The sequence below is a fragment of the Atta cephalotes genome (genome assembly GCF_000143395.1).
Source record: "Atta cephalotes unplaced genomic scaffold scaffold00021, whole genome shotgun sequence".
In the NCBI taxonomy this organism is placed as follows: Eukaryota; Metazoa; Arthropoda; class Insecta; order Hymenoptera; family Formicidae; genus Atta; species Atta cephalotes.
This window is the reverse complement of record NW_012130085.1, coordinates 1278740-1293280: the sequence shown is the minus strand read 5'-3', so window position 1 is coordinate 1293280 and position 14541 is coordinate 1278740. Positions and strand designations below refer to the sequence as shown.

Below are 14541 nucleotides of genomic sequence, written 5' to 3'. Positions count from 1 at the left end.
ACACACACACACACACACACACACACACACACACACACACACACACACACACACACACACAAAATAAAACAGTGTGTTACTTATATATTTTATTCGCGTTTGTTAATTAGATATGCAAAATAGATAATTCGTTTTCCTTTATAAAAACCGCCTTGAACTAAGAGATCAATAAATAACTGTCTAAATAGCTAACTAGAATCGATACTTAAAAGCTCGTCATTCTATGGTCACAAAATTTTAACAACTCCACAAGGACTTACATACGTTTAATTGACGGTCGGTGTATTTTAAGCTTCCTATACAGGAAAGCCTATATACCCCAGAGACTTCTGATACAGCCTGAAATGCACTAGCTACTACGGAAGACGGGTTTTCGTTTAAAATTTTACTCACGATCACACGAAGGATCGTTCGATAGAATCGAGTTGCATGTAGCCACGTAGGTGCATTGTGATATTTCTATGCCTCGTGACGCTTCATATGGGGTGTTCTATAAAGTTTTTATTAAATAGAATAATAAACAAAATTAAAGAAAAGAAAATTCAATGTAATGTAATATGTATTCCATAATCGATGATATCAGTCCATAATAATTATTCGCGAATGCAAGTGAATAATGACAGATAAATAATCAATTAATTATTTTTACGAAATTTTCATTTGAATTTTAATAGAATATTTATTTTTAATTAACAGAATATTGAATTATAACAATTGCAAAAACTGTCGTAAGGGTAGAAATTAGCTGTAACAAAGGGTGCAAATTTTGCAAAGCACCCGGTAGGGAGACTTTTATTCCACCTTCGTCGCGCGTAACAAGACATCTTCCGCTTTAAGCACAGCCCGTCGTACATACATAGATACAATCAGACATCGGTCGATCCCGTCGTGGGGATGGCGCGTTGCTTGTTTCGCCATCGCGACGTTAGTTTCCGGCAGTCTCGACGGCATTTTCGTCTGGAAGTACGCGACACGAGAAACCGCTGGCCATCCGCTGGTACGAGGGATGCAGACGGGATTGCTCGCACACCGTACCAGACTAACTCCCGCGTGCCTGCCCGGGGGACATCTATGCGGTCGCGGATGGTTGCGTTCGCGTCTGCACGTAGATGTCGTCGAGTTACATGCGACTTCGCAATGCAAAGATATTAGCATGGTAATATCTCTCCCACATTTTATGTTCCTACTATTTTACGTTCTGTTAAAAATAGATTTAGAACATATTAAAATGTTCAAAGTACATTCTACTTGTCTAACTCAGTATGTTTCGAGGTGTATGGAATGTATCGTTCTATTATATATATATCGCTAATTCTCGCAATAAAATAATACTGACTGTGTTTCGAAGAAAAAGATTTAATGATTACAAGAAACGGTTAATTTATTTGCGATATATTTTATGACACTAATGTTGTATTTTATTGTATAGAACCAAAAAAAAAGTCCATAATTTCATTGGCAGTTTTTTCGCATATAAGAATGAGATTGCAATCGCAGTTGATGCGATGAGAACGGCGCTAATTGCGAAGAACGGGACCGAAGACCGCGCAAAAAGAAGCTTGCATCGAAGTTGGGAAGCAATGCAGCAGTGCGGGCTGCTGAACTGCTCCTTGAAATATCCCGCTCCAGAAGCAGTTTCGACTTCTATTTAGTGTAAGTCGGACGAAAATAAGTTACGAGAAATAGACGAAGGGGAACGGCGGTGTGTTTGTCCCAGCAACATCGCACTTAAGCACATAACAACAGATACGAGGCGCCAGAATCGAGTTATCACGCCTGCGAACATAGTTATCGAATAAAAAGATTATTGAAGCATTTATTGGTTACAACAGTCTCAGAGGAACGCTCCGAAGGAGAAAGTCCTCGATCAAGCTCCTTCAACAATCCAATACCCGGAAAAACGTTAACCAGTTATCTTTTCGAAGAGAAAGCTTTTCTTTGTATTAAAATCTCGATCTGGAAGAGAGCGTCGATAAACTTTAAAATTCAGTAAATTCAGAATAAACAATACGTTTAATGGAAATTAATGGAGGTAAACAAGAATCAGGGTTGGGTAAGTTAATGTTCTTTTTTAACTGAATAAAGTTAAAGTTAATGGCTTTACAAAATTAATAAAGTTAAATTAAAAGTTGAAGGAATAAAAAATCAACGTAAATTAAGTCAATATTGAATTAACTTAAATTAAAAAAAAGTTAATTTTGAAAAAATTATTTTTTAGATCAAAATGTCCCAATTTTTCTTAAAGTGAGATTAAATAACTACAATGTAGATTATTAAGTAAATTAAATTTTTAATTTTTTTATTCATATGTGATATAAATATATAACACATAACGATATAACTATATAAGTTATATAACTTTAAAAATATAAAGTTATATAACTTTATATTTTTAAAAAACAGTCGTAAAGAAGATACAAGATCAGTGATTACTTTTTAATAAGTCTTAAGAAATTGACCAATTACAATCGAATGCGAGAAGAATATTTGACTATAATTGGTCAATGTCTTATAACTTAAAACTTAAAATATCTATTATAGATCCGGACTAAAGCTTATGGCATAAGGCATAACCGCATAAACCAATCAGAAGGCTGTATTAGCATCTTAAGAAATTACTTAAGATGGAAATTACTTAAGATCTTAAAATATGAACAGATTAGCCCTTAGTCTTATTATATCTTTTATTATTTTTCTAAAATATTTAAGAGATAAAAAAATTGTTTAAAAAAAAAAAAAGTTTAAAAAGTTTAAACGTTTAAAGTTAACTTAAGTTTAAAGTTAAAATATTTTAATTTAAAATTAATTAAGTTAAAGTTAAAGTTAATTTAATTTTACTTTTTTTTAAATGTTTTTTAATGTTTTAACTAGTTACTACCCAATCCTGACAAGAATAAACAGGAATGTTAAGCGATGTTGATTCAAAATTGTGAAACCCATTTCACTTTTTTTTACTTTTAAATAAAATATATTTAATAATAAAGATATAAATATTTTTGTATTTTGTGTAAATAACGTTTGGATTAACTTTTTTCGATGTCATAATGTATTCCTAAATTTAATTTGCTTCGTAACTCAATCCATTCCTTCTAATTGGCCATTTCAATAATAGAATGAAGAGAAATTTCAAATTTTAATCGGCTTGGTCTGATTTAAGCGTACATGTTAAGCCAGCGCTGATTAGTGAGTGCATTTCAATTTTCCTCTCTGTTAAACTTCATTTGTCTATCTGACAAGTGAAAATAGATAATGTCCGTACTTTCATAATAAACATTGTTATTATTTTGGTATTATTTTGGTATTATTATTAGTAAATGTTAGGAGATTCAAATTTAATGAAGACTATTAAATGCTCTGAAGTCAAACATACTAAAATTCATAAAACTACAGTTCGGACGAACTTTCATGGAGATCGTGTTTTGCAATTAATTCTTAGTTTCCAAGTAAACTGGCGAGTTGCCCAAGAAATTGATTTAAACAAACAAGTGCATCAGAGTCTACAAAATAAATATAATAATAAATTGAAAAGAAAATAATGTTAAGAAACCAATTAAAAAAGAATGTTAAGAAATCATTTTTAATCTAATATTAGAATTTGTAATAAATACAATATTTTAACTGATATAAGTACACAGAATATACAATTTATTTATTTGAAGTAGTAAAATTTATGAAATGTAATAAAACATTCTGTAATAAGGCACTACTAAGGGAGGATATTTTCAAATTATCTCCTAGTCATAGAGAGAGAAAAAAAGAGAAAAAGGAGAGAATTGTTCGCGTACCACTCGCAAATATTGCAGCCGTGACACCGGCATGCAGGTCCGTTCTCTCTTAGCTTTCTGTACCTGCCGATCGACATCGACAACGCGTCGATAATTAGTCGGTTCGTAGCTGCAAATGGGACACGGAAGTCGGCAGGTCGCTTCGTGATTCGGAATATATTGAATGTCACCGGGCACAATTGGATCACGTGTCTTGTCATGGCTTCACGCGCATCCATGATATCAAGTCAATTTCTTTTCATATGAATGTAGAGATAAGCGTTTTACGATTAAGCTGATATTAAAACTATAAATGTCAGGTATTCTATCACACAAAAATGTAAATTATATTATAAATTATAATATATGTCTCCTCTCTCTTATAGAAATATATCTTTAAAAAAACGAAATAAAGAATGCAATTATATAAATTGTTGGGATAGTGGACGATTCAACAGAAATTCAAGATATTCAATTCTCTTTTCTTGTAGATAACAATCTAGATTTATTCTCAGCAGAGAGAAGGAGAGAGAAAATTCTTAAATAGAAACAACTAAAATTTAAGTTACGATTTTACTTAATGCAATTCATTCGCGCGTATATATTTAATCCTCTAGAAACTGTGCATGAGTCGAATATCTGCATTATTGAATGTTCATGTAATCCAAAACACAACGTTTCAATAAAATGATTATTTTGGCCCAGGAATTACGTCGCCCTTACATTTTTTACGTTACGATTATAAAATGAGATTCTTAATACATCACAAACTCTAAGCTCACAGTATATAGGTGTTTACAGACACGCTTGTTGGAATTGTAATTGCACTAATGAAACATATGACATCAAAGCCTTGCCTCGACACGAGTTCTCTGAAATTTCAAAATTATTATTTACTCTGTACGATGCGACACGCAGATCCATATTCCTCAATGATATGGATATTGTGCACACGTATGCGTTACAAACGAGCATCGAGGCTTCAAAGGCAACTCCAACGTCTCTTGTACTTGCTACTCAACTGTAATGACTAAAGGGATCGTGTACATGGAACCATAACGAGGGAGCTTATGTGTGTTGCCGATATACGTCAGATAAATTGTGCGTTTGATGAGTCGCAGGTTTGTCATGACGCGGCTTTCTGAGATGTAAAGAAATCTGATATTGAAATTTGACGAGATAATGTAAAACTCGTAATTAAAAACTTCGTTACGTGCTTCTCTACACGATGCAAACGCATCGTGACAGTTCGTCATGTTAATCCGATATAGTCAAATTCTGACATCGCGGGATCGGTTTTGCTTCGGAGTTTTGGATCTCTTGTTGGAATGTTTAAAGAAAAATAATTCACCGTGACATAAATCAGCGATAAATTAAGAGCATTATTTAATTCAGAATATTATTTTGGCGAATTTCATTTTTATACTTTCATTTTCATATGCATGATATTGAATTTATAAATGATTCATTAAAAAAAACAAATTTTTTTCATTAATTTTTCTTTCGTTTTTAAATTACCCTCGAGTTTCTTCTTCTTATTGAGTAATGATAAAACGCAGCCAGTGATTGTCGAATTAGACATTGGTGTCAGAGTCATCGTCGAAAGAAAAATGCGGGTTAAAATTGAAGTGAGAATGGCATTCGCGAGAAACCAATAGCACTCATCGAAATGTCAAGCTCTTTTGCAACGCTCGAACGAACATATATGTATGTGCACAGTTTCAGATTCGCGCTCGTTAACCTGGTCATCTTTCTCGTTCCTGACGGCAGAAAAAATATAGCGATAGAACCAGATACGTTTCGCGTTCTAACACCATGTTTCCTGCATCCGGCGTCCCATTAAACTGTATTAATGCTTTCCTCTTTCCTATCATGTTTTTTTTTATTATACAAACACAAATCCTTTTATTTAAATATCGAGAGATGCAACGAGATTTAAATATAAACATGGATAATTGAGAGCTTTTGTCCCATTTTTCCTTTTGTATCAAAAATTAAAGAATATATTTTTTTTAGAAAAATTTTTCTCTTCCCCAAATATCAGGACGAGAAAACATTTTTGTATTACTTTCGGACTTTAGTTAAAAGAATTGTTGTGACATTTATTCAATCGCAACTTCAATAATACGATAAAGATTTTTTCCCCAAATATCAGGATGAGAATACATTTTTATATTAATTTCGGACTTTAATTAAAGCAATTTTGTTAATATTTATTCAATCGTAACTTCAATAATATGATAAAGATTTTTAACGATTTACAATCTTAGACACGCTTAGAATTTTTGTATGTTTACATTGAGAGGACCGAAACGTTTGCAATTTTTGACTTTACGTAATTTAGCAATACATTTATTTGTGTATTTGCGCTAAAAAAATATTATACTTTAATAAATATTTACTTGAATAATCTAAATAAATATTTATTTTTTAAATGTAAACATATTTATTTGATATAAAATTTAATTTAACTAGCATTTTTTATATCCAGTAAATATTTACTGTAAATAAATGCTTACTTAATATTAATTCAAAGAAATATGTATTAATATTTAGTAAGTTTTGTTCAGTGTATACATCTGCGTAGGGTTTTATTAATCTTTCATTTTGATTTTATTTTTAGAACCTTATTTATTTTATCATTCTTGTATTATATTTTTACGAGTTTAGATTTAGAAAAAATAATATATTTCCATTTCGATTATTTCTTTCTCAGAGCAAACATCACTCTTCGCGAAATATATTTTAACGAAGGGAAATAATAATAACCAGGCCTTCATATTTCTCTCCCATCTGAAAATCCTCCCCTCTTTCGAGTTTCTTCTTGCAACTTCCGCCACGATGTTCGGAAGCACCGTTCCGCGTCTTGCCAATTTTTTTTCCGGGTGATGTTTTCATCGCGCGACCGCGATGTGGAACCGCCAGCAAAAATTCCTTACGCCGTAACTCACCGCACGTCTGCGTTGTGCAATACGCCGCCGTAACTTACGCCGGCTGGCCGCGATCGTAAAAGTAATGACGAGTTCGGGGGAGGTCAAGTGCGTTGTTATGCTGGGGCGAATGACCCGAAATGTGCACAGCAGGCGCTTAAGGTATTGGTGCGACCTCGCGGTGCAATGAGCGTGATTAAATAGCGCTTCTCTACTTTGTAATGTCAGATTCCTCCACAAATTTACGAGACGTCCGATCAGAATCTACCCCTGCCTCGGGTTCGCTCTCGTTACGCCTCGTACACGCGCGCATGAGCACATACTGGTATTTGATCGTATCTCCCGATAACATACTGCATATAATTCGAATAGTGTATTTGCCTGAAACTACAGATACGTAATATATGTGTATTTGTATGATTATATATTTGGAAATGCGTGGATATTTGAATTGGTAGAGGAATATACTGATCCGCGAATTTATGTGAATATCAGAAATTCAATTCATTTCGATCTATCACATACACATAAAATGTATGAATATTTTATATTTCAAATGACTACTTTCCTTCATTTTCAATGTAATTCATTTCTTAAGTGCTATGAAGATTTAATCGATAAAAGAAATTAAGATAGGCAAATTATAGAAAAGAGAGAAATATCGCGTCTATTTAAAAAAACTGATATTTTAAGCATTGCGTCTCATAAAAAATAATGGATTATTATTAAATCTTTCATGTAAATATGATCTTTTCATTTTTCTCATTTTTTTATATACTATTAAAATTTAAAACAAAATATATAATGCTACGTAGAGAAATATCTATAAAAAACAACTGCAAGAATGTATTACAATTGTGGCATCATGATAATATCGATTCACATACATATGTATATATACCGCAACTGCAACGATGCATTATGACGCGATTAAATTTTGTCGTTGCCAAAAATATGAGGCGGGTCAAATCGAACAATCTACGACACTCTCTATAACTTAGAGGCATTGCCCGTAGACAGGCGATATTTCACACTGCGCGAGAAACCGCAGACTGAACAGAGGCTGCCAATGAATTACGACATGGTCTATGTAACGTGCAATCGTGCGTATGTAATTTTCGGAAGACACATACAACGACAAGTGGTAACTCGAGCCTATGTCGAACCCATATAGCGTAGTGCGCATATAAACGTTTCCTATAATTTAATTAAACGCCCGTGGGTTTCAGGACTACTCAGGCTGCAGCAGATTTATCAGGGGTTGAAACCAGGCAATGACTCCTTTCAAGTCGAAACCGTCAAGAGAATACAGAACGTGTCAGAGGCGATCGATTTCCTACGTAGCTTGGAGGAGCTTAATCGGTGAGTCTTTTTCATTGAAGCATATGACACACATAAATAAAAAGCACGACATCTTTTGCTGCAAACAACATAGAAGTGCTTAGTATTCACACTTGATATTGATAAATGTGAATATTAAGTTTATTTTTTTATTATTTGTAGCATGTTTCAAGCATATATTTTAATGAAATTTATTCCGAGATATTATATAAGAAAATATATAAGTTTAAAAATTAGTTAATTCCACAGTTTATTATCATCTTATATTTGCAAGCATATTCAATACATAAAAAAGTAAAGCTTTGAGAGCATTTACAATAATGCGTGATGTTATAATATCTATAATATTAAAACCAATTTTGCCTATTTTCAATTAAAATATTAATAAAAATAAAAATAAAAAAGGCTGTAAAAGTGAAGCAATAAAAAAAGAGATAAAAATAGTCAATGGAAGCCAACGCGGATATTGAAGCGTAATATTTAAACATTTATTGTTAAAATGTTATACAAGTATCGGAGTCGCAATCACAAACATTTCAACTACGTTTTTAGTCCTCTTTAGTACAAAAAAATATAGAAAATATTAAATTGAAAAATCTAAAGATCTAAAAATTTAAAAGTCTAGATCTATTTTCTACGTTCTCTTTAGATTTTTTTAATTTAAATTTTCTATATTTTTCGTACCGAAAAGGATCAAGAGCCATGATTGAAAAATTTACAATTGCGATATTTATGTAAAAATTTAACGATAAATGTCTAAACACTGCACTCCGACATCGTTAACTTTTATTAACTATTTTTCTCTCGATTAAAATACATGTTGTATTTAAAATTTTTTTATCTTCAATAGAAGGAAATGCAGCTGTTGAAATACTGTACCCTGTTTCTGTGCTCGTTGATTGTTTAGTACGATTGTTATTTTCTTGTAAAATGGCTCACCAACGGCGTGATGGATAAGGCTAGTCGTAGCACAAGTTGGCATGCTTGCATTGCAATTCACCAGTGGCTACGCATTTGCGCGACGCAAGTAATCAACAACAGCGAGTAATTGCCATCGCGGTGGTTTGAATTGGCCGGGCGTGGTAGTTACCGAAAACAACGACGTTATTGCAAATTGCCATACAATATCCAATTATTACAAACGAAATGAGCGTGGAAACTCCGCGGTGCATCGATCAAATGCGACAAAGCCACGCGTTAACACAGCACGCGAATTGCGGCGAACCAGCGTGCGAGACTTATGTCACTCTTCCGATGGGAAACGTGGCGAGTCCTTTCTCCCGCGTGGACAACTAATCCCAGTAAATGTCATTAAAATATTACAGATGGAGTAACAAATACGTCGTTCTCGACTGTCCAACGGACATGGCGAAGGATATCGTTGTGAGTCATGTGAGAGACGTAGCCTTGGGAAAGAGGACATATCATTATCTGCTGAGTGGCTTGGTGAGTCGAGCAACATAAAACTTAATTAAGTCAATCATTCATATTCAATTCATTTAGCGATACCAAGTATCGCTTTCTTTCTATCTCGTAGTTAATTTTCCTTCTCAAGTCGCAATATCCAATAAATATTTTCTCCACAAATTGCTCGCTTGGAATGTCTTTTCAAAATGCTGTGTTAATTCTTTAGATGAACAATAACATTGTCCGATAAAATTTGACTGTTTTTGTAATACGAATGTGAATAGCCGTTTCCGATGTATTTTTGCTTACTGAATACGAATCCTTTGTCCAAATTTGGCTATCACATCACACAATTTTGAGAAAAAAGCATCAAAGAGATAAAAAAAACGATAATTTTAAAAGTTTGCATGACATTGCAGCACCAATAGCAAATTTTTTTTTAATTTAACGTTAACGCCACGTAAAAGTACCAACTTTTAACTTCAAAATGCATTTCGTTTCGTTTCAGCATGATTTTTGTTTTCGAGATATAGTAATTTAAAAATAGCTCTTTTCACATATAATATAAATATTAAAAAAAACATTTTATTCCATCAATACTGCATTATGAAAAGTAAGTGCTTTTTTACTTACATTATATAATCTGTTCGTTTAAATAAAAAAATAATATAAAATACAAAACACAATACAATTGAAAAATTATAATCTTCAATGTGTGTGTAATTTAAGATTAATTATTCTATACTGTAATTATCCTATACTGTATTTACAAAACTTCAAAATAAATGTTTTTTACCTCTTTGATATCATTTTTCTCAAAATGATGACGTTATGTAATAAAAAAAAAGTACAACTTTCACTTAATTTTCGCGACTGTTTGACAATCGTTTTGCATCAACATGTTTTTACATATTTCTTTTTATAAAAGCCAAAAATGCTTGTAATAGTGACGTTACACTGATATATTGATTGATACATTGAAATAAAGAATAAAATCCTTATTCACATCGTTACGAAATCGCTGTCAGTTACGCTTCATTCATTTAAAAACTAATTCAGAGTTGTTGATCCAATTCTCTGAACTAGTTTTTACGTGATTGAAGCATAACTGACAGCGATTTCGTAACGATGTGAATAAAAATTTTATTGACTTCACTTCAATGTACCAGTTTTTTCTTGTGGCGCTATTATTATGATATTTTTCAATTTTTATAAAAAAAAAGTACATAAGAAAATATAGAAATAAAATCTCCGAACAGCCGTAAAAAAGATTGCACTCCCCTTTGGACGACGGATTCGTATACCGCAAAAATATAGCGATTATTCACACTCGTGTGTTCCAAAATAGTGTTATCATTAAACTATATATAAAAGTAAAATTATATATAAAAGTAAATTACATTTTTATCTTCAATATGATTGAAATTAAAATTTAAACTATTTATTTTAATAATAAAAAATAAACTATTTTAGCTAACATTATCTATAAAATTGATATTCAGCCGAAAATAAATAGAACTTATTATTTTGCAATTACTTGAGAATTTCTTTCCTTTAAATATCGGTGACTTTCATTCCTAAGCTTCTTCAGCCAGAAAATTCCGTATGCAAAACAGTGACTTTCGCTTTACTGCGCGAAAGTGCTCTCACTTGTACACCATCTGCGTTATAACAGGATGGCGGGATTAATTCGCAGCATAGTGAAATTTTCGAAACAAGCGAGAACCGTCGCTCAAACTGACACGAAACGTTCCGTCGTGGGGGCAAGATCTTCGCTGGTGATGTCTCCGCCGTACTTTAGAATTTAGAGGATAGTTTGCTTGTGTTTAGCGGCTTCCAGCGAGTTGCTGCGGAAGAACAGGCAGCATTACACTCCGGCGAAGATAGTTGTACATACCTGCATGTACATCTAGTTCCCTCTCTACGAAGCATGCCATTGTCATTTATCGCGTCATTCTCGAAACGGTTGCGCAGACGTGTCGATTCGCACATTTTCCTCGCTTTCTGCAATTCGTTTCCTTTTACCTCTTACTTCTATCTCTCTTCCACTAATCATCGACTTGAGAATTCAACGACCGAAGAGAACAATTACCAACGTTTAATTAGGGAGTGAGAGAGAGAACACCTTAGACTATTTCATTCTTCACACCAATTTCCATCGCCATATTTATAAATCTACAACATTCCGGCCTCTTTAACTAAGTTCCTCAGTAGAAATACGAATATAAATACGAGCCTAATAGTTGTTGAACAACTAGCAATGTCGGATATTACAAAACTTTATCCGCTCTCTGACCGCAAATGTAAAAGTTCAAAAGTCAACGCTGCAATGGCGGATGGGATGATATCAGACCAGCAAATTAAACTGGTAACGTGGCGAACTCGTTTGCGACGAAGTTAAACACGCATACAACGTTAACACCGTCCATGTATTATCTCCAACCGGTTGATGGATGATGGTAGAATGGCTGTGCAGTAGTAAAATAGTGAACAAATCAGCCGCGAGCTATACGAGATACAAAATCTAATAATAACACATTGCAATTAGAAACCAACTATTATTAGTTCAATATTATTAATTTAATTTTAAACAAAGTCATTATTATGCCGTTTCAAAGCGTTTCTTTCAGTATCGCCGTTATTTTCCGGCACTCAGCCTCAGGAGAAAACTGATAAGCACTTAGTGATTCTTTAATATAATTGATTCTTGCCTTTTGTTCTTCGCTAGATTTAATTGTAAGTATAGGAATCAATCATATTAAAGAATCATTGAGCGCTCACTGATCTATTTTCTCTGCTAAACGCAGCCAATCTGTTCTCTATATTTTACTCGTTAGTTTAACAATCGCGAAAATAAGTAATCGCAATTTTAATTGGATTTATCGTTTTGCAAGCGTTTACGCTTCGTGAGATGCGCAGACGTATCAATTTCCGCTCCTCTTGCTTCCCTCGTTTTCTCATCTCGTTCGAAAAAACTGCTGTACATTAATACAAATGACGAGCTTTTCACAGTTCCGAGATTTTGCCGCGCATAATACGCAGTAACAACGCAATATCAGCATAAAATTAGAATGCTACCTGCATTCGAGCTCAAGTAATTAAATACAGCGGGTCTAAGTTGAAATCGAGACGTCAGTCCTACTTACGTTTTTCATAAGGGAACAAAGGAAACGCGGTAATAACGCGCCGTAATAATATTACAGTGACTCAAGTGCTCGTTCTCGAGTCGACTTTAAAGACGCGACGAAAGATCAAGAACTTCGTTGGTAGGGGGCCGCTTTTCACGAAACTATAGACTGTCCCTTTAGAATGCCGAAAACTAAAATGGGAGCTGTAAGACTAGCAACCTTTATCACGCAAGAATAGCTTTGTATATCTCGTAGATCCCTTGTATTCCCTTCGTGTATCAATCCTCCTGTATTATATTTATATTTTGCTGTAATCAGATAATGGACGACCGATGGGAGAGCGAAGTGATAGAATATGGCGCCATCAACATCACGGGCTTTCGCATCGTGGACGCCACTCGACCTCACGTCAAGGATTTCTTAGCCAACTGGCATCGCCAGGATCCCACCACGTCTCAAGGCGCCGGTCGTGAATCCATTTCCGTACGTATATATTCACGTATCAGCAGCGCCTCCCTTGCGAGACCCCGTCGTCACTTTTTCTCATGCCTGTCCTTCGTCGGTGGCTTCTATATGCTTTCACGGTTTGCGTCCAGAGGGGAAACTACCCTTCGCACGAAATCCTCGGAATGCCTGCCGAGTGTGGTGATTTCCTCCCGGTGGATCGAACACTTTCTTCGCTTTCCTAGAGTACTCGTCGTCGACCAACGACGGGCTCGTACGAAAGTTTCGTACGAGAAACGAGAATCAAACAAGAATCGTCGCAGATTCGTTCGCACGCGCGATCTCGTGTATTTCGCTTACTCGTGTGTCTTTGTATGCACAGCGGCTTGAGACCAAACTTGTTAAACAGCACCCGCATGTAGAAACTTGGACTTTTCAGCGCGTTTATAAAGTGCCGCTTGCTCAACCGTATCCGTCCGTGCGGATTGTGTTTCGCTTTCCTCTTAATGACCTTTACTTCGTCCCTGCGTTAATATTTTTTTCCAGGTTTTTGTAGTTGAGTTTAACAAAAACGAATGTTTAACAATGCGGGACAATGCAGTTCTCTAAAATTACTTTTTTATAAAACTTTTTGTCAACGAACGATTTTTTCATTCGATAATTACTAGTACAACATTTAAACTAGGTTAGATTGAAATGGATTGCTGAGTTAAATATGAAATTAGATTCTAATCGAGATAAAAAAATATTAAATTTTAATATCTATTTATTTTATTATATTTATTTAAAAACGTTGACATCTAGTTATAATTATGAAAAACTTTATGATAATATCGATCTATAATGCTCCATAAAAAATAAAAGTTTTATTTATTTATCACATTTTATTAAGAAGCAAAATGTTGTTTATATAAATGATTGATAATCATGATTATGATATAGTTATTTGTTATTTTATTTTTAATCCCGTGAAATCATATATTAAGAGACGTACCAACTCGATAGTTTTGCGTGAATTTCGCTGTGCTACAAGAAGCGACGAATATAATCTCTAAAATGGATACACGACTAACGGGATTTCGGGGTAAAGTTGTGTGGGACACTATCTATGGATCTGAAAGCTCTCTCGGAGACAGGCCGCATGCAATCTAATGCAACGATTATCGTGCTCGATCGTTATATTCAGCGAGCACCAAACGCGGTTTTCCAACACTGGCGAAGTGCCCGAGGTACTCTTGTCTCTGTGAATTTACGTACACCACAACGTGATGACGAATTCCTCTCTCGATCTCGCGAAATTCTTGATTCTATCGAGGAATGGAGTCTCTCATTAGAAATCAGAGATTTTTTTTTCGGAGGAAAGTGAAAGTAGAAAAGGATTATTTTCTGCATTTGTGCAATATATATATATATATATATATATATATATATATATATATAGTATAGTAGTATATTATATAGTGTCGTCGTACGTATATAATAAGTACGACGACACGCCGTCTAGTAGTACGTACGTACGTCGTCGTT

General features: G+C 34.1%; 1 protein-coding gene across 1 annotated transcript in view; it reads left to right on the top strand.

Annotated features, from left to right (window-relative positions):
- The window catches only part of LOC105619341 (glutamate receptor 1), a 115243-nt gene that overhangs the window by 83355 nt on the left and 17347 nt on the right, over positions 1-14541 (top strand). Inside the window, 3 exon segments of the mRNA XM_012200860.1 lie at positions 7924-8056; positions 9361-9481; positions 12889-13053. Coding sequence (XP_012056250.1) covers positions 7924-8056; positions 9361-9481; positions 12889-13053 — 419 coding nt within the window.